At 46.1% G+C, this 21,198-nt stretch overlaps 1 protein-coding gene across 2 annotated transcripts in view; it reads right to left on the bottom strand.

Annotated features, from left to right (window-relative positions):
* Positions 1-4,058: 4,058 nt before the first annotated feature.
* Positions 4,059-21,198, bottom strand: part of LOC134354414 (perforin-1-like) — a 57,227-nt gene continuing 40,087 nt past the window's right edge. The window contains exons 1-2 of one of the 2 annotated variants that reach the window (XM_063063416.1): positions 9,439-9,542; positions 4,059-6,777 (exon numbers count right to left, since the gene is read on the bottom strand). In XM_063063416.1, coding sequence (XP_062919486.1) covers positions 5,017-6,732 — 1,716 coding nt within the window. In that variant the 5' untranslated portion in view covers positions 6,733-6,777; positions 9,439-9,542 and the 3' untranslated portion in view covers positions 4,059-5,016. Of the gene's footprint in view, positions 6,778-9,438; positions 9,543-21,198 lie in introns of those variants that run through there. The other variant, XM_063063415.1, reaches the window with a different exon arrangement.

Here is a 21,198-nt window from a genome sequence, read left to right as displayed (position 1 = left end):
TGAAGCAGGTCGATAGTTCACAGACTTTAATGTGAACAGTGTTAAAGAGAAAATAAAACAATAAATGCGAGGCCAAACAAGGCCGTTAACTAAAACTCTCAAATGGAAAACGAAGCCTACACTGCGGCTGAAAAGAACCTCTAAACATTAAACGAATACCGCTAACCTTCAGGGTCAGTTGAATCAACAGTCCAATTTCTCAAGGAAGGCCGAATGCAAACAGGCAGCGAAGCGTTGCTGTGCTCTGTCCAAGTTTCGACAAGCACCATGACAAGTATGGAGTTAAATACTATCACGATTAAATAATAATTAGCTGACACGTGCATATTCACAAGAGCAATTGCCGTATCTACGGTGCTGCCGAATCTGTGGTTGTGACACATCTATGCTGATCCCATTTGGTCCATGACCTTCCATGCCTTGGTGATTCAAGTGTTTGTCCAGATCCTGTCTCGTGTACTGGGTGGAAACCAACTAAAACCAGGAAGAATTGATTTGAATCAGTTAGAACAACATCTGTGTCAGGGTGGATGGGAAATTGGTTGACGGTTGAGAGAGAGAGAAAGAAAGGAGACACTAGAATTTAAAAATAATTTAAAAATTATTTCTGTTTTTACACTATTTTTAATTTAACTATTCAATATATATATAAATATGAATAAACTAGAAGAATAAAACCAAAATAAACATAAAACCAAAAATGAAGACAAAAACAAAGGTTCTACGTAATAACTGGAATTTGATTGTAAATAAGATGAGAGAGCGGAAACCTGATTAGATGAGGACTAACCAATCGGGAGGGACAGACAAGGGGGTATAAATACCATCTGACTAGACATGCCCAGGCATCATCCCTGATGAAGATGGCAGAGTTTGTCATTGAAATGTTGGTTACAGTCGATACCTGTACCCAACTGGAAGCCCAACAAGAGTTTATTCATAATATATGCCGGAAAAGCATTGGTCCTTTTTTTGCATACTTACTGTAATTGATTGACATTTATTTTTTTCTCTATTTTATCATATATTGCGTTGTACTGCTGTCGCTAAGTTAACAAATTTCACTACATATGCCGGTTATATTAAACTTGATTTTGATTGTGAGAGGCGAACGCATTGATAGATTTAGTGACACAGAAGGGAGGTGGGGATACCATGGGTATCCATGAGGCAGACAATCAGCCATGATTGTATGAATTGCTGGAGCAGAACTGAAAGGGCTGACAGTCTGCTTCCCTGTCTATTTCTGCATATTTGTACATTCTCAATGTAAATGATAAACCTTTGGTTCTCACTTGAAGCAGTTACAATAACACAGTTTAATTTGGTTCTTACGTCAGGTAAGTTTGATCAACGTCACCGGCCAGTTTCAATGTCACCCTTCTGGCATAATTTGACATCCTGACTGATGTATCCTTTATGTATTGAGCCTTTCCCAGTGCCCAGGCTCGCAATAAAACAGAAGTGAAAGGGACACAGAGAAAGACAAAAAAAATTTATTATCCCCTCAGTATTAATCAACAAGCTTTACAACCAGGGCCTGTGTACCTTGTAATGTAGAAGATTGAGAGTAACTTTGATAGAGGTATACAAAATTATGAGGGGTATAGATTGTGTGTGTGTGTCACCAGTTAAAGAGGGAATCTGACCCCCATCAGGAACCTCTGAGAAAGAAAGGATCTTCCTCCCATTAAAGACCCCAATTAAGGGGCGGCCGTGGCTGACAAGAGAAGTAACAACAGTATAAAAATAAAAAGAGAAGAAGTATAACATAGCAAAGATGAGTGGGAAGCCAGAGGATTGGGAAACTTTTAAAGAGCAACAGAAGGTAACTAAAAAGGCAATACGCGGAGAAAAAATGAGGTACAAAGATAAACTAGCCAAGAATATAAAGGAGGATAGTAAAAGCTTCTTTAGGTATGTGAAAAGGAAAAAAATAGTTAAGACCAAAACTGGGCCCTTGAAGACAGAAACGGCTGAATTTATTATGGGGAACAAGGAAATAGCAGAGCAGTTGAACAGGTACTTTCGATCTGTCTTCACTAGGGAAGACACAAACAATCTCCCAGATATAATAGTGGCCAAAGGACCTAGGGTAATGGATGAACTGAAGGATATTTATATTAGGCAGGAAATGGTGTTGGATAGACTGTTGGGTCTGAAGGCTGCTAAGTCACAGGGACCTGATGGTCTGCATCCCAGGGTACTTAAGGAGGTGGGTTTAGAAATCGTGGACCCATTGGTAATCATTTTCCAATGTTCTATAGATTCAGGATCAGTTCCTGTGGATTGGAGCGTGGATTGGAGATGTTGTCCCTCTCTTCAAGAAGGGAGGAAGAGAGAAAACAGGGAAATATAGACCGGTTAGCCTGATGTTGGTGGTGGGAAAGATGCTGGAGTCAATTATAAAAGATGAAATTACGACACATCTGGATAGCAGTAACAGGATCGGTCCGAGACAGCATGGATTTACGAAGGAGAAATCGTGCTTGACTAATCTTCTGGAATTTTTTGAGGATGTAACTGTGAAAATGGACAAGGGAGAGCCAGTGTATGTAGTGTACCTGGACTTTCAGAAAGCCTTTGATAAAGTCCCACATAGGAGATTAGTGGGCAACATTAGGGCACATGGTATTGGGGGCAGAGTACCGACCTGGACTGAAAATTGGCTGGCTGACAGAAAACAAAGAGTAGTGATTAACGGGTCCCTTTCGGAATGGCAGGTGATGACCAGTGGGGTACTGCAGGGTTCAGTGCTGGGACCGCAGCTGTTTACAATATATATTAGTGATTTAGATGAGGGAATTAAAAGTAACATTAGCAAATTTGCCGATGACACAAAGCTGGGTGGCAGTGTGAAATGTGAGGAGGATGTTATGAGAATGCAGGGTGACTTGGAGAGGCTGGGTGAGTGGGCAGATGCAGTTTAATGTGGATAAATGTGAGGTTATCCACTTTGGTGGTAAGAACAGGAAGGCAGATTATTATCTAAATGGAGTCAAGTTAGGAAAAGGGGAAGTACAATGAGATCCAGGTGTTCTTGTACATCAGTCGCTGAAAGCAAGCATGCAAGTACAGCAGGCAGTGAAGAAAGCTAATGGCATGCTGGCCTTCATAACAAGGGGAATTGAATGAGATCACACCTGGAGTACTGTGTGCAGTTTTGGTCTCCAAATTTGAGGAAGGACATTCTTCCTATTGAGGGAGTGCAGGGTAGGTTCACAAGGTTAATTCCCGGGATAGTGGGACTGTCATATGTTGAAAGGTTGGAGTGACTGGGCTTGTATACTCTGGAACTTAGAAGGCTGAGCGGGGATCTTATTGAAACATATAAGATTATTAAGGGATTGGACATGCTGGAGGCAGGAAGCATGTTCCCGCCGATGGGTGAGTCTAGAACCAGAGGTCACAGTTTAAGAATAAGGGGTAGGCCATTTAGAACGGAGTTGAGGAAAAATTTTTTCACCCAGAGAGTGGTGGATATATGGAATGCTCTGCCCCTGAAGGCTGTGGAGGCCAAGTCTCTGGATGCTTTCAAGAAAGAGACGGATAGAGCTCTTAAAGATAGCGGAATCAAAGGTTATGGGGATAAGGCAGGAAATGGATACTGATAGTGGATGATCAGCCATGATCACAGTGAATGGCAGTGCTGACTCGAAGGGCCGAATGGCCTACTCCTGCACCTATTGTTTATAAAGGGGAGGTCTGTGTCTGATCGACTGTTCCTAAAGAGGGAGTGCTTTTCTCACCACTTACCCTTGTCAAAGTGGGGGTGTCCACCAGCCCAATCCAGGAACATCAGTGTTATTGGTTAAAGACGGTGTCTCTCCCCGACGGTCTCTGTGGTGTGTGTTGTGGTGCTGATCTCTGTCCCTGCAGATTCCTGCTTCTCCAATCTCCCGTGTTCCTCCCATCAAACCGCACTGGGGACAATACCCTTCCTCCCCCTCACCCTCTCCCCCCTCCCTGTCCCACGTTCCTGTCCTCACCACCCCGGAACGCCACATCCCAGATCACCACGGTAACCATTCACACCCAAAAGCTAAATGATGCTCAGTGATGTTTATTGCAAAAACACAAGTGGTACAAAGAAGGCAAGAGGCAATCAAACAATCTCTTCTGTCTCCAAAGCAGCTCTTTGCAAAGCTTCTCGTGCACAGGGAGGCGTACGATGTTCCTGTGATGATGCTCGTGCTCCGACACAATCCACCCGTCCTGGGACACAGGTCAGCCGGAGACTCTCCAGTTGGTCCCTGTCAGCAACCGGATTGTGGGAAATGGAGCCTATGAGTCACCTCCCGCACGGGCCAAGTGGATCTGTAAATGACGTTACGCTCAAGCCGTTAAGCTGCCTGCAGTTTGGCAAGCTGGTTGGGCACCTTCTCTCCAACACAGGTCTTTGTTCGGGTGAGGGGGGTTTCCACTGGGGTGATACAGTAGCGATATGACAAATACAGAGTGGTTGGTTCCTCAATGGCCTTCCCACCCTGTACCCTTCCCCAGCCCCCAAACACCAGTGACTGAAAGCTTGGTGCAGTCAGGCAAGCCGGGACTCCCATTCCCACTGGGAATTCCTGGTGCCCAGAGAATCCGAGGAATTGGGAAAGTGTCAGTGTTATGTGGGGTCTCTCACTGAGAGGCTGAGCCTGGGACTGGTGGGAGTGTGGGATATTGTGACCTGGACTATTAAGGGTGATAGTGCAAAGGTCGGGAGATTGGACTGAAGACAAGGTGACCTTGGCAACAGAGGATCATGGGAATGGATGTGAGGAAGGAGTCCTGGAGAGAATTGTTCCTTGGGCCAGAGTGGGCGAGAGGGGAAAGGTCAGGGCAATGGGACTGATGAGACACAGAGGATGATGGGTACAGGGTCATGGAGAATAGGGGGGAAAATATCTGGGCAATGGGAATGATGAACGGGGGAGAGGGAAAGAGGGGAGGGGTGGTATGATAGCAGGACCGGGGGGATGGAAAGCAGCGTTGGGCCTGGGAGTGAGGTTGGTGAGAGGTCAAGGGTTAGGGGTTGATAACTTTGAGGAGGGCATTCCCTGAAGGAAGGGCGGTGGGGGAGTCAGACGAGTGGGAGGAGTGGTTGGTCCTCAGGAGCCCGGTGAACCCACGGGTTCCTGGACTCCGGCGACACTGGTGGCAGGTGCGACCAGACAAGTTGCGGCCACAGGTGAAGGAAATTTGGTAGGTGACCATGCCATGCTTAAGGTGGCAGGAACGATCATTGACACCAGAGATCAGAGGCACCTTGCAGGTCCCCAGACGCTCGTTCCTTAAAATATCTTCATCATAGACGTCCAGGGTGAGTTTCACATTGCTGCGGGCAACCACCACCCCCAGGTCCAGTCTGGTGTTCCAGGTAGGGTTGTTGTTGTTATTTATCACCCTGGTCCGACCTTTGGCATTACCGTAAGAGACCACCACAAAACCGTCAGTGCCAGATAAATAGTCGCCCCAGAGACCTAAGCCGCTCTTGATAGTGACAAACAGGTGCCCTGTGCCCTTCCACGTGTGGCACCAGTGACTGTCTACCTGGAAGCTCTCCTGACATTGGCTGGAACAGGGATCGGATCTGCTTCTGCTCCCAGGAGTGGGGCAGGTGGTTTTGGAGCAGTCCCGTTTCATGGCGTTGGCCAAAATGTACTCGCTGAGGTAGAGCCTTAGTTGTTCCCGGCGGCGGTCAGTGCTAGGTAGCAGGAGATGGAGAGGGGCCAGGTGGTATTTTATGATACCTGGTGAGACCTCAAGGCTCTTCAGCCATCGGGTGAAGCTGGCAGGGTCAGAGGAAAAGGGGATGTCTGTGTCACCACTGGCATGGCCTCCTGCGGCTTCTGTCAGCCTCTCGTTGAAGGCCTGGTGGAAAGTTTTGGCCTGGTTCAGGGACCAAGCCTTCTTCTTACAGAATCCTGTGCCAGCTCTGCCCTTGCCCACCGCCACCACCTGATAACTGGCCTCTATCCCCAGGCAGTCCTTCACCTGCTCAGGGGTGATGCCCTCCACAGCAGCTTGGCAGGTGTGAATGGCTGTCACACCCTGGAAGGAGCCACCCAAATCAACCGAGTGAATGAAGTGAGTTCCAAAAGTCTGCACTAGTTGGCGGTAGTGGTGCCGGGCTCCCTCGTAGGAGGTGTTGGTGATCTGGTCCAGACGGGCAGAGAACTGGGGTGCCAGGGGGGGTTGGTCCTTCAGGCGGTAGCGGTAAAGACGGCAACGGAACTCATGTTTAGCAAAGCTGTAGCAGCCTGATTTGGCCTTCCGCATGGCAAAATTCATGAGCTTGGATTTGGAACCGATTGACTGCGAGTGCTGGGTGGGTAGATTTAGGCCAGTGCTCCAGCTGTTGTCCACACTGGAGCCGATTGACTTTATGAGCTCAGAGAGCGAGTGGAAGAGCTGACTGGAAACAGCCCGGGGACAATTACGCAGAGCCCGCCAGTCTACTGAGGCCAGGGGAAGCCGCTGCCGCCTACCCCCCATCAGTGAGTTCCTACAGAGGGTGCAGGCCCCATCCCGACGACTCCAACTCTCCACGTTCACCACGTACGCCCCCTTGCGTGACAGTGTCACCACATCGAAACCCTCTCCAGCCAGACTGGACCCTGGTACCGGGGGCGCACTTTGGCATTCGCTGGCACTGCCCGTCTCACAGATGGCTCCCACCCCCCCCAGGAACAGCAGCGCCCAGAGCAAAATCCCCACTCTCTCTCCCATCCTGGGATCCATCACAGCATGGACAGGGCTCCCCTCGGCCAGTGAAGGGTAGTCGGTCTGTAATGAGAATAGGAAATGATGTTACACATGGTTTGCGCCCTACGTCCACACCCAACCCTTCGCAGAGCATCCTTCTGTTGGACATTAGACATGACGACATCTAACACGAATGTGTCAAAGAAATTGGAAGTAGACAAAGCAAGTGTCTTTGTCTTTGCTGTGTGACATTTGGATAAGTATGTGGTGGGTAGGAAAGGCTGAGAGGGATATGGACCAAATGCAGGAGAATGGGACCGTGGACAACTTTGGCCAAATGACCTGTTTCTGTGCTGATTCATTCAGTGACTTTATTAACAAAAGCAGCAGACCAGATCTTGACCCAAGTGGACTGTGGTCAGTGGTGTGCTCTAGGGGTCAGGGGTCAGTATTGTTTGTGATTTGTACCATCAGCTTGGATGAGAATATTCCACTGAGATGCAACACAGAGCGTCATAGGAAGTCATTCCTGCCTGTGGCCATCAAACTTTACAACTCCTCCCTTGGAGGGTCAGACACCCTGAGCCAATAGGCTGGTCCTGGACTTACTTCCTGGCATAATTTACATATCACTATCTAATTATTTATGGTTTTATATTGCTATATTTGTACTCTATTCTTGATTGGGGCAAATGTAATGAAAATCAATTTCCCTCGGGATCAGTAAAGTATGACTATGTACAATAAATCAGTGGGTGACACGAAAATTGGTGCTGTGGTGGGCAGTAAAGAAGGTTAGTGTAAGATTATAACAGGATCCAGATGGAGCAAAGACCGGATGGTTCGACCGGAGAGGGAGAGTGTTAAAGACTGGGAAAGAGATGGACTGAATGATTGAGCATAAACGACGGGGAGAGATACAATTACAGAGAGGGAGGGAGAGAGAGAGGAGGGGGAGAAAGAGAAGGTGAGGGAAAGACAGAGGGCGGGTGAGAGAGGGGCAGGGAGACAAATGAAAAATAGAGAGAGCGAGAGAAAGTAATAGATCCAGTCCTGTCCATCACAGGCAAATCGCTCCCCACCACTGTGTACATTTACATGGAGCGCTGCTGCATCCATCATCAAAGACCCCCTCCATCTGGACCATACTCTCTCTTCACCTCTGTCATCAGGCAGGAGATACAGAAACCTCAGGTCCCACACCACCAGGTTCAGGAACAGTTATACTCCTCAATTATCAGGCTCTCTCACTCACAGGTTCACTCACCTCTACGCTGAACAGTTTGACTTTGTTTTGCACATCGGTTGTTCTTTAATCTTTGTTTAATTCAATTTAAACTTAATTATATTTTATTATATAATTTATTTGTAATTTTTAAATATATATTTCTCACTGTAATTTACAGTATATTTTATGTCTTGTACTGTACTGCAGCCAGAAACAACAAGTTTCATGACACACTCTACGTCGACGATAACAAACCTGATTCTGAGTTTCTGAGTCTGAGAATCTTCATGTAAAATGTTTTTTTGGTAAAATTCTGTTGTATTTCTTTTTCCCTATAAGTGCCTGCAGGAAAATAAATCTCAAGGGAGTATATGGTAACACATATGCACTGTTATGATAAATTTATACAATTTAAGATCATATGATATGGGAGCAGAACGAAGCCATTTGGTCCATCGAGTCTGCTCCACCATTTCATCATGGCTGATCCGATTTTCCTCTCAGCCCCAATCTCCTGCCTTCTTCTCATATCCCTTCATGCCCTGACCGATCAAGAATCAATCAACCCCTGTCTTAAATATACCCAATGACATGGCCTGCCTAGCCATCTATGGCATCAAATTCCACAGAGTCACCACTCTCTGGCTAAAGAAATTCCTCCTCATCTGCATTCTAAATGGACGTCCGTCTATTCTGAGGTTGTGTCCTCTGGTCTTAGATTCTCCCACCATAGGAAACGTCCTCTCCACATCCACTCTATTGAGGTCTTTCAAACATTTTATCAAAGGCTTCAATGTGATCATCCCTCATTATTCCAAAACTGCTGACACATACCCCGTGAGGCCTCACCAGTGATTTATTCAGTTTGAAATTTGAACAGAAGCAGAAAAAGGTGCATAAAGGGAGAGAAAAGTGAGAATTATGCAGAGGGAGAGAGAGGAAAGAGATATGGAAACATAGAAACATAGAAAATAGGTGCAGGAGTAGGCCATTCGGCCCTTCGAGCCTGCACCACCATTTATTATGATCATGGCTGATCATCCAACTCAGAACCCCGCCCCAGCCTTCCCTCCATACCCCCTGACCCCCGTAGCCACAAGGACCATATCTAACTCCCTCTTAAATATAGCCAATGAACTGGCCTCAACAGTTTCCTGTGGCAGAGAATTCCACAGATTCACCACTCTCTGTGTGTATAGGTCGTGAGAGAGAAGGAGTAATGGAGGGAGAGGGACGGGGAGAGGAAGAGAGAATAAATATTGGATATGAGAGAGGGAGAGATGGGTGAGTTAGTGAGGCAGTGGAGCATTTTAAACATTGCTCGTCACAGTGTTTACAGCATTGACTGTGGGTCTAATGAGGAAAGGCGAGGAAGGTATTGGAAGGAGATTATTCCGGAGAGGGGAGAGAGAGGTTGAGTGATGGAGAGAAGGGGAGGGAGAGGATCGGTCCACACTAGGGTAGCATTGCCAAATGGACACCCTCCTACCCCTGAGACAGAGAAGTGGGCCTACCTGTCTCTGTTCTTCCAGGAACTTTCAGCTTCTCCCAGGTCTGCTCCAGCTGGGACCTGTCTCTGTGCCTCCCGCTGTCCCTTTGTGGCTGAGGTCTGTCTCAGCCCTGACTCCAGAGTCTGAGCTACTGAGAGAGTCACAGACCTTTTATTAAGGTTCAGAACATGTCGCCAGGAGGGGAGGGCTGTCTTGAGGAATTCACACTCGTGGGCTGCCTCAATCATGGAAGTGAGAAGTAACAATGGGAGGCTTAAAGACGAGACCTGTCCCTGTGGTGACTCTCCCCTCCCTCCTACTGTGGGTTTGGAAAGGAGAGAAAGGTAGGAACATGGGGAAGATGAGGTGCTGGATCTAAGAGTTGTTGGTTTCAAGCAGCATTTTATAAAATGGATGGAATGGTAAAATGGATGAAAGAGAGAGGGAGGGGAGTGGGAGAAAGAGGTGAGGGTGGGGTGAGGGAGAGAGAGAGGGAAGGGGAGAAAGGACGGGGAGAAGGAGAGGGAGAAAGGGAGGAAGGGAGACGAGGAGAGCCAGAGGGAAGGTGAGAGACAGAGGCAGAGAGAAAGGGAGAGAGAGGGAGGGACAGAGAAGGGAGAGCGAGAGAGGGATATGGAGAGGCAGGGAGACGAGAAAGGGAGGCAGTGAGAGATAGAGAGAGAGAGAATTGAGGATGAGATGCAGGAGTGTCTAGATGTTGAGGAAAGGGGAGAGGGGTCGAAATCACGGGACAGCACAAGAGATGGATGGGAGGGTGTTGGTAAGTTGAGGAATGGAGTATGGTAGATGGAGAAGGAGGAGAGGGAAGGGATAAGGGAAGGAATGCCTAACACATCCAGGCCCGATACTGGTAGCTCTCTGGATTGTGAGAGGGGGACGAGGTGTCTCCATCCAGCCCTGTCATCTGTCAGTCTGGAGACTGCTTGAGATTTGAATGCTATGTCTCTACCTGATAACAAGGGAAGTCAAAGCCAACATAAAATCGAAAGAGAGAGCACATAATAGAGCAAAAATTAATGGGAAGTTAGAGGATTGGGAAGCTTTTAAAACCAACAGAAGGCAACTAAAAAGGCCATTAAGAAGATAAAGATGGAATATGAAAGTAAGCCAGCCAATAATATCAGAGAAAATACCAAAAGTTTCTTCAGATACATAAAGTGTAAAAGAGAGGTGAGAGTGAATATCGGACCGCTGGAAAACGATGCTGGAGAGGTAGTAATGACGGACATTGAAAGGGTGCTCGAATTGAATAAGAATTTTGCATCAGTCTTCACTGTGGAAGACACTAGCAGTATGATGGAAGTTCCAGGTGTCAGGGTCTTGAATGTGTGAATTTACCATAACTAGGAAGAAGGTTCTTTGGGAAACTGAAAGAACTGAAGGTAGATAAGTCACCTGGACCAGATGATATACACCCCATGGTTCTGAAAGAGGTGACTGAAGAGGTCTTGGAGGCATTAGTAATGATGTTTCAATATTTACTAGATTCTTGGAATGGTTCCGGAAGATTGGAAAGTTGCCAGTCCACTCTTCGAGAAGGGAGAGAAGCAGAAGAAAGGGAACTATAGGCCAGTTAGTCAGACCTCAGTGGCTGGGAAAATGTTGAAGTCGATTATTAATTAAGGGGTCTGAGGGTCTCAGGAAATATCCGTAGTCAGCATGGTTTCCTCGAGGGAAAATCTAGCCTGACAGATTTGTGTACTTGGATTTTCAGGAGGCCTTTGACAATGTGCCGCACATGAAGCCACTTAACAAGCTCCGAGCCCATGGGATTAGAGGAAAGATTCTGGCTGACTGGCAGGAGGCAAAGACTGGGAATAAAGGGAGCCTTTTCCGGAGGTTCACAAATATGATTCCAGGATTGAATGGCTTGTGATATGAAGAAAGCTTGATGGCTCTGGGCCTGTATTCACTAGAATTCAGAAGAATGAGGGGTGACCTCATTGAAACTTATAGAATGGTGAAAGAGCTTGATAGAGTGGATGTGGAGAGGACATTTCCTATGGTGGGAGAGTCTAAGACCAGAGGACACAGACTCAGAATAGAGGGATGTCCTTTTAGAATGGAGATGAAGAATTTCTTTAGCCAGAGCGTGGTGAATCTGTGGAATTCTTTGCCAAGGCAGCTGCTGAGACCAAGTCTTTATGTATATTTAATACAGAGATTGATAGATTCTTGATTCTTGGTCAGAGCATGAAGGGATACACGGAGAAGGCAAGAGAGATTGGGGCTGAGAGGAAAATTGGATCAGACATGATGAAATGATGACAGAGACTTGATGGGGCAAATGGCCTAATTCCACTCCTATATCTTATGGTTTTATGATCTGAAAAACCTCACTGCCTCTCCCCTGCATTGTGTCTCAACTCCAGAAACAGCTTGTATATGTGAGACACAAAAACCTGGGGTCAAAGAATTATCACATCAAAAACCAGCCTTGACACTCTCCAACTGAGAATCTCATACCTTGTCTCACACCATCCTGGTGGACTGTGACCACTAAACCAGCTGAGCTTGGGCAGGAAACAGTGCAGACATCCTGTTGAAAAGGCAAGAGTAGGCCGAGGCCTACCAGGGTAGGCTTGATCTTCTCCAACCGGGACAGGACCTGCCTGATCTGCCCTGTTACCCTGGGACCCCCAAGTCAATGTCAGTCACTCAGAGGGGCACACAGTAAGTTCATCAACATTTGGACAAACCACAGACAGATTCCACACTGGGGGTGAGATTGCTGGTGAGAGTCTAAACACAGTTCAATGAATCATGAGACCCGGCCTTTGCAAAGAGAGTTGAGGAGGAGAACATAAACAGACTGTGCCGGCCACCCACACGTCAGTGCACAGCAAGATCAAAACACCAACTGCAAGGAACTGAGGCATGAGACACCAGTCAGTGGACCGAATATCCCTGGATGGCAGTGATATCGAGGGCCGGACAGTAGGTTTGGAGAAAGTCACAAATACAGGTCAGTTGACTGTGACTTTTGAGGTGGTTGCGATGGTGATTGTTGGCAGTGGACGTTGTCAAAATAGATTTCAGTAAGATATTTGCCAAAGTCCCTCATGATATTCAGAAGATTAAGATGTAGGTATTCTCCGGATTTATTGAGTATTCCAGTAAGAAGATGAATCTTAAGGTTGTCTATGGTGACACATATGTACTCTGATAATAAATTTACTTTGAACTTTGAGGTCTCCACTGTGACTTGGTCATTTGGATTCAGGATTAGCTTGCCCCTAGAAGGCAAAGGATGGCAATCTTTATATCTGCTCAGCTAGGACAGTACAGATGCCAGGTAGGATAGTGGAATGCTCCTCTTGCGGGAGGTGAGAAGGCAGGGAGACCTCCAGTGTCGCTGACGACTACAACTGTGAGAAGAGCATCCAGCTGCAGCTTCCAACAATCCGCATTAAGGAGTTGGATCTGGAACCGGATGAACTCCGGATCATCCGGGAGGCTGAAGGGGAGATAGATAGGTAGCTACACCCAGGGTGCGGGACACAGGAAAGTGGGTGACAGTCAGGAGGAGGAAAGGGGTTAAGGGGGCCAATGCAGGGTATCCCTGTGGGCATCTCCCTCAAAAACAGGTAATACACTTTGGATACTGTCGGGGGTCAGGGGTGGTGACATATCAGAGGAAAGTCACAGTGGTCAGTTCTCTGGCACTGAGTCTGACTCTGTGACTCAGAGGGAAAAGGGGGAGAATAGGAACGCTGTGGTGAAAGAGGATTTGCTAGTTGGGGGAATGGACAGGAGGTTCCATGGGCAAGAACGAGATTCCTGGATGGTTTGTTGCCTCCCAGGTGCCAGGTTTTGGGATACTTAGATCCAGTCGTCAGTATTCTTAAGTGGGATTGTGAACAGCCAGAAGTTGTGGTTCATGTAGGTACCAATGACATGATTAGGACGAGTGATGAGGTTCTGCACAGATACTCAGGGAGTTAGGTGCGAAGTTGAAAGGCAGGTCCTCTAGAGTTGTGATCTTAGGATTGCTACCCATAACACGTGCTACTGAAGCCAGAACGAGGAAGATTATACAGTTTAATACATGGCTAAGGAGTTGGTTTAAGAGCGAGGGGGTAAGATTTTTGGATCATTGGTTTTTCTTCCAGTGAAGGTGGGATCTGTACGGAAGGGATGGTTTTCAAATGAACTGGAGGGGGTCTAATATTCTAGTAGGAAGGTTTGTTAATGCTACGTGGTGTGGTTTAAACTAGAGTTGCAGGGGGATGGGAACCAGAGGGCCAGAACAGTTAGTGGAGAGGTTTTGAAAGCAGATGTTGGTAAGACCTCAGGCAAAGTTATGATCAAAAGGTTGTGCACAGTGTGACTAGTATTCTGAGCTGCCTATTTTTCAATGCAAAAAGTATCGTAGGAAAGGCAGATGATAGTGCTGAAGATGAGGTAGCTGGTTTACAAACAGTGGCGATGTGTAGTGAGGAGGGGCTGTTGATAGGGCAACATTGCAGACAACAGGATGAGTTGCAACATAAAAGGTGGACAAAATCAAAAAGGATGAATACAGGACTGAAGGTGTTATATTTGAATTGCACAGTATACGGAATAAGCTGGATGAACTTGCAGCACAACTGCAGATTGGTGGTTATGATGTTGTAGGCTCGCTGAATCAAGGCTGAAAGAAGATTACAGCTGGGAGCTTAAGCTTCAAGGACACACATTGTGTCAAAAGAACAGGCAGGAAGGCAGAGAGGGTGACATTGCTCTGTTGGTGAAAAATGAAATCAAATCATTAGAAAGAGGTGACGTAGGGTCGGAAGGTATTAATTCATTGTGGATAGAGCTAAGGGACTGTAAGGATAAAGAGACCCTCATGGGAATTGTATACAGGCCCCCAAACAGTAGTATGGATGTGGCCTACAGATTACAATGGGAGATTGAAAATGCATGCCAAAAGGGCAATGTTACAATAGTCATGGGGGATTTCAATATGCAGGTAGATTGGGAAAATCAGGTTGGTGCTGGATTCCAGGAGGGGGTAGATGTTGGAGTTGATCATTAAGGATGAGGTCTGAGGGTACTTGGAGGCACATGACAAAATAGGCAGCAGTCAGCATGGTTTCCTCAAGGGAAAATCTTGTATGGCAAATCTCTTGGAATTCTTTGAAAAAATAACATGCAAGATAGACAAAGGAGAATCAGTTGTTGTCATGTACTTGGATTAACAGGAGGTAAAGAGTAGGAATAAAGGAAGCCTTTTTGGTTGGCTGCCAGTGAGTCGTAGTGTTCCACAGGGGTCTGTGTTGGGACCAGTTCTTTTTCTGTTATATATCAATGATTTGAATAATGGAATTAATGTTTTTTTTGCACAATTTGCAGATGATATGAAGATAGATATGAAGGCAGGTAGTTCTGAGGAAGTAGAATGGCTACTGAAGGACTTAGACAGATTAAGAGAATGGACAAAGAAATGGCAGATGGAATACAGTGTCGGGAAATATACGATCATGCACTTTGGTAGAAGAAGTGAAAGAGTTGACTTTTTTCTCAATGGGGAGAAAATACAAACATCTGAGGTGCAAAGGGTTTGGGAGTCCCTAAAGGTTAATTTGCAGGTTGAGCCTGTGGTGAGGAAGGCAAGTGCAATGTTAGCATTCATTTGAAGAGGACTAGAATATAAAAGCAAGGATGTATTGTGAAACTTTATAAAGCACTAGTGAGGCCTCACTTGGTGTATTGTGAGCAATTTTTGGCCCATTGGCTTAGAAAGGATGTGCTAAAATTGGAGAGGGTTCAAATGAGGTTCATAAAAATGATTCCAGGATTGAATGGCTTGTCATTTGAAGAGCGATGGATGGCTCTGGGCCTGTATTCGCTGGAATTCAGAAGAATAGGGGGTGACCTAAATGAAACCTATTGAATGGTGAAAGACCATCACAGAGTAAATATAAGACCAGAGATGAGGAGGAATTTCTGCCATCGGAGAGTGGTGAATCTGTGGAATTCTTTGCCACAGGCAGATGTGGAGTTCAGGTCTGTATGTATATTTAAGACAGAGGTTGATAGATTCTTGATTGGTCAGGGCATGAAGGAACACAGGGAGAAGGCAGGAGATTGGGGATGAGTGGAAAATTGGATCAGACACGATGGACCGGTGGAATAGAGTCGATGAGCCAAATAGCCTAATTCTGCTCCTATATCTTATGGTCTTATGGAAGGTGTTTATTCTGGTCATAGGTCTGTGACCAATGGTGTTCCACAGGGATCAGTGTTGGGACCTCTTTTGTTTGTATTATATATAAATAACATGGAGACAAAAGTAGATAGGTTGGTGAGTAAGGTTGCAAAGACAAAAGATGTTGTGTTGCAGGGGTGATCTCTCTCTCTCTCTCTTTCTTGCAGACTGGAATTTCATGTCACAGCCACACAGGCGTTGTTCCCTTGAATTTGTAATGCCTAGTGTGTGCAAAAATCTTGTGCTCTGCCATTCTTTGCCCAATGACAACAATGTGCACACACTGAATTTTTAAGTGGAAACAGACCTGAAACTATTCTGACGATAACAAACCTTTCTGTTTTAAATGAACTCGCCATTCTTTTCCCTTTCACACCCTTTGCTTCTTTGGAATTCGACATAGTGAATCAATAATTTCTTCGATAAAAACAGTATAAATAAAGGAGGGGAGTCATAGTCATACTTTATTGATCCCGGGGGAAATTGGTTTTCGTTACAGTTGCACCATAAATAATAAATAGTAATAAAACCATAAATAGTTAAAGAGGAGAAGATGGCGGCGTGATGCAGCGCGCGCGGCCGCTCCAAAATGATATGGTATTTGTTAAATAGAGGCCGTACACAATCCTGATTTGATGGAGACAGATGTGAGAGGCACGGTGGAACATCTGGAGAAACTTCTGAAATGCCCACTTCGCTGCTGCTGCTACTGTGCAATCAAGAATCTCCGGAGGTAAGGCCCCAAATCCTCGGCTTTGCCTATTGCCTGTTGCCGGTGTTGGGGTCGAAGCGTTCGGCAGAGATGGTGCTTGGTGCTCGGTGTCGGAGAGCTGGTCGGAGGCTCAAAGTTTTTGGACGGACTCAAGAGTCGGACTGTGGTCGGGTGCTTCCAGGGTGCTGCATTGGCAAGTTTGTGGCGCTGAAAGCTCATGGCAGGGAGAGAGTTTCTCTTCCTTCTACCGTCTGCGTGAGATGATGGGACCTCGAGAGACTTTGAGACTTTTTTTTTACCGTGCCCATGGTCTGTTCTTTATCAAATTACGGTATTGCTTTGCACTGTTGTAACTATATGTTATAATTATGTGGTTTTTGTCGGTTTTTTTAGTCTTGGTTTGTTTTGTGTTTCATGATATCATTCTGGAGGAACATTGTATCATTTCTTAATGCATGCATTACTAAATGACAATAAAAGAGGACTGCGTGTCCTCATTATCTAATCTAATCTAAATAAGCCAGTTCTAAAATCTGCAGACAAATCATCACAAACTCCACGTTTTCAACACTGTCCGCATCAGAAACCGGAAAAGGAAATGTGATCGTGTACAATCGTGAAATGTACTTTACATGCCAACGAGGTAGAGGGGGACAACTTTTGTGCGCAGTTTAAATTCCTTTGAGCGCTAGTAGCAAAAGATGTGTGCGTGCACACACCTCAGAGGGAACGTTGCCCTCAAGTCGTTGTTGAGGCTGCACTTTGAGTATTGTGCTCAGTTCTGGTTACCCAGCTATAGGAAGGGTGTAATTAAGCAGAAGAGAGAGCAGGAAAGATTCACCGGGATGTTGTTGGGACTGGAGGACTTGCGTTAAAGGGAGGGACTGTTCAGGCTGGCAGTGTTTTCCCTGGAGCAAAAGAGGCTGAGGGGTGACTTTATAAAATCACAAGGGGAATGGTTAGGATAGATAGTCATGGTATTCTTCCCAGGGTTGTGGAGTTTCAAACTCAACACCATGGGTTTATTTACTGATTGAGCTCCAGCACAGAATAGGTCCTTCCAGACCTTCGAGTCAAACCACCTGGCAATACCCCAATTTGAATCCTAGCCTAATCAGGGGACAGTTAACTTACCAACTGGTACTTCTTTAGACTGTGGGAGGAAACCCACATGGTAATGGGGAGAACGTACAAGCTCCTGACAAGTAGCGATGGGCATTGAACCCAGGTTGCAGGAGCTGTAAAGTGTTGTTGTAACAACTACGCTACTGTCAGGTGAGAGTGGAACGGTTGAAAGGGGATAGGAGGGTCAAATTTTCCTGCAGAGGGTGGTGGAACGAACTGCAAAGGAAGTGGTCGAGGTGGTACAATTATAACAAATAAGGATATTTGGACAGGAACAAGGATCCAAAAGCTTTAGAGGGACATGGGCCAATTGAGGGGAAATGGGATTAAGTTGTGCAGATAGCTTGGTTAGCAATGATGTATTGGGCTGAATGGCCTGTTTTAGTACTGTATAACATACTCCATATATCTATGATGTTGATGGGAAAAGATTCTCCAAGCCCAGTTGTCCATTCAAGCGGACCACAACCACGTTGTAGGGTTTGGAGGATGCATGCCTCAATGATCGAGAGGGCTATGTTGGCTGGGGTCAGGGCTGGATGCTTTGATCTTGATAGGGTCGCCCATGCCAAACAGGTCAAAGGGTAGAGACCAGATGAAGAGTGGTCCACAGGTCCTCCTGGTTCGGGGGGTCAGCTCAGGGCTAACATCCCTGATGGGCAAAACAAAATTGTTACGGAAACAGCAACGAAGAATCCTTTCATCTGAGTGTGACGGTATTCCTGAGTCTCCACCCCGAGACTTGCATGAGTGACAGTAGTGAAAACCGAGAGGAAGCCACCGGCATGATGAAGGAAGCCCTGAACACCACCAGAGATGGAGGACCTTCATTGCTGCCCTAAACGCCAGAGGCATAACGGGAGGTAAGTCAGTAAGCCCAGTTGTCCTTGGGACCCAAGCCAAGGTCAGTCACCCAGTGTGACAAGCAACAAGTTTGCTGACTCTGGGACAAACCCAGAACTATCTCCATACCAGGGAGGTATGATTGCTCATGAGAATGCATCTCCGATGCGAAGCCTTGGTGTTAAGACCCAAACCGTGAAAAGCAAAGTGAGGATGAGGTAACAGACGGGACAGCCACAGAGCTGTCAGTACACCACATAGTTAAACCCCAAAAGAAAGGGTGAGGAAAACAAAAGCAGCTATGGTACAACAACTTGAGAGAGATAGATAGCCAGTGGTCAGTGTATAGATCTCTGAGAGAGAGGGACTGAGAGACACCAGTCAGTGTACAGATCTCCCCTGAGAGAGAGGGACTGAGACACCGGTCAGTGTACAGATCTCCCCATGAGAGAGAGGGACTGAGAGACACCGGTCAGTGTACAGATCTGTCCCTGAGAGAGAGACTGAGAGACACCGGTCAGTGTACAGATCTCCCCTTGACAGAGAGGGACTGAGAGACACCGGTCAGTGTACAGATCTCCCCCAGAGAGAGAGGGATTGAGAGACACCGGTCAGTGTACAGATCTCCCCCTGAGAGAGAGGGACTGAGAGACACCGGTCAGTGTACAGATCTGTCCCTGAGGGAGAGACTGAGAGACATTGGTCAGTTTACGGATCTCCCCCTGAGAGAGAGGGACTGAGAGACACTGGTGAATGTTTGGTAGTCTAACTGCTACGAGTCACCGTTGGGATTTCTCTGTCACTTTTCATTTTCAAATGGCTTCAGCATAAAATTTGGTGTCTCATGTGGAGGCATTTCATCTTTAAAACAGGCTCACAATTTATGGGAGGTGTCTCTAAATGGGGTCTCTGTTAATGAGTGTTGTCATCTTTAATTGGGATGTCTTCTGATGTGAAGCCCCGCCTAAAAAGGGTTTGTTACTGAGGATAACCTTCTGAACAAGGGGTTTGATGGGGAAATTGCATCCATAAAGCATTTTCTGTTCTTTCAGCCAGGACACTGATGTGTGATAATTTGAGTCTTGTGATATGAGAACCCAGTCTGTACAGAGTCCAGGCAAGTGTGATATCTGATCACAATCTCCATCGCTCACTCTCTGTGGTGTAACACTGTTCTTGGTACCAGGTGTTAAACTCTTCTCTAGAATGTTCTTTGAATTGAACATTGAAATATAATTTTCATAAGGACCCATAAGGACCTGAAATGTACACAGTCACTCAGATTGAGAGCTCCAGAGAGACCTGGGTGTACACACTCAAACACTGGCAGAGAAATGTGTGTAGATGTTCAAACACACAGACAGAGAGACAGATAGACATATACACACACACACACACACACACACACACACACACACAGTGAAGGTGATGTGAAGCCTCCCGGGACCTGACAGGGTGTACCCTCGGACCTTGAAGGAGACTAGTGTTGAAATTGCAGGGGCCCTGGCAGAAATATTTAAAATGTCATTGTCTACAGGTGAGGTGCCGGAGGATTGGAGAGTGGCTCATGTTGTTCCGTTGTTTAAAAAAGGATCGAAAAGTAATCTGGGAAATTCTAGGCCAGTAAGTTTAACGTCGGTAGTAGGTAAGTTATTGGAGGGAGTACTAAGAGACAGAATCTACAAGCATTTGGATAGACAGGGACTATTAGGGAGAGTCAACATGGCTTTGTGCGTGGTAGGTCATGTTTGACCAATCTATTTGAGTTTTTCGCGGAGGTTACCAGGAAAATGGATGAAGGGAAGGCAGTGGATATTGTCTACATGGACTTCAGTAAAGCCTTTGACAAGGTCCCGCATGGGAGGTTAGTTCGGAAAATTCAGTCGCTAGGTATACATGGAGAGGTGGTAAATTGGATTAGACATTGGCTCAATGGAAGAAGCCAAAGAGTGGTAGTGGAGGATTGCTTCTCAGAGTGGAGGCCTGTGACTAGTGGTGTGCCACAGGGATCAGTGCTGGGTCCATTGTTATTTGTCATCTATATCAATGATCTGGATGATAATGTGGTAAATTGGATCAGCAAATTTGCTGATGATACAAAGATTGGAGGTGTAGTAGACAGCGAGGAAGGTTTTCAGAGCCTGCAGAGGAAATTGGACCAGCTGGAAAAATGGGCTGAAAAATGGCAGATGGAGTTTAATACAGACAAGTGTGAGGTATTGCACGTTGGAAGGACAAACCAAGGTAGAACATACAGGGTTAATGGTAAGGCACTGAGGAGTGCAGTGGAACGGAGTGATCTGGGAATACAGATACAAAATTCCCTAAAAGTAGCTTCACAGGTAGATAGGGTCGTAAAGAGAGCTTTTGGTACATTGGCCTTTATTAATCATAGTATTGAGTATAAGAGCTGGAATGTTATGATGAGGTTGTATAAGGCATTGGTGAGGCTGAATCTGGAGTATTGTGTTCAGTTTTGGTCACCAAATTACAGGAAGGATATAAATAAGGTTGAAAGAGTGCAGAGAAGTTTTACAAGGATGGTGCCGGGACTTGAGAAACTCAGTTACAGAGAAAGGTTGAATAGGTTAGGACTTTATTCCCTGGAGCGTAGAAGAATGAAGGGGGATTTGACAGAGGTATATAAAATTATGATGAGTATAGATAGAGTGAATGAAAGCAGGCTTTTTCCACTGAGGCAAGGGGAGAAAAAAACCAGAGGACATGGGTTAAGGGTGAGAGGGGAAAAGTTTAAAGGGAACATTAGGGGGGGCTTCTTCACACAGAGAGTGGTGGAAGTATGGAATGAGCTGCCAGACGAGGTGGTAAATGCGGGTTCCTTTTTAACATTTAAGAATAAATTGGACAGATACATGGATGGGAGGTGTAT

This window comes from Mobula hypostoma, chromosome 11 (assembly GCF_963921235.1).
Source record: "Mobula hypostoma chromosome 11, sMobHyp1.1, whole genome shotgun sequence".
Classification (NCBI taxonomy): Eukaryota; Metazoa; Chordata; class Chondrichthyes; order Myliobatiformes; family Myliobatidae; genus Mobula; species Mobula hypostoma.
The sequence above is the reverse complement of the archived record's forward strand: the minus strand, read 5'-3'. Positions and strand labels throughout refer to the sequence as shown.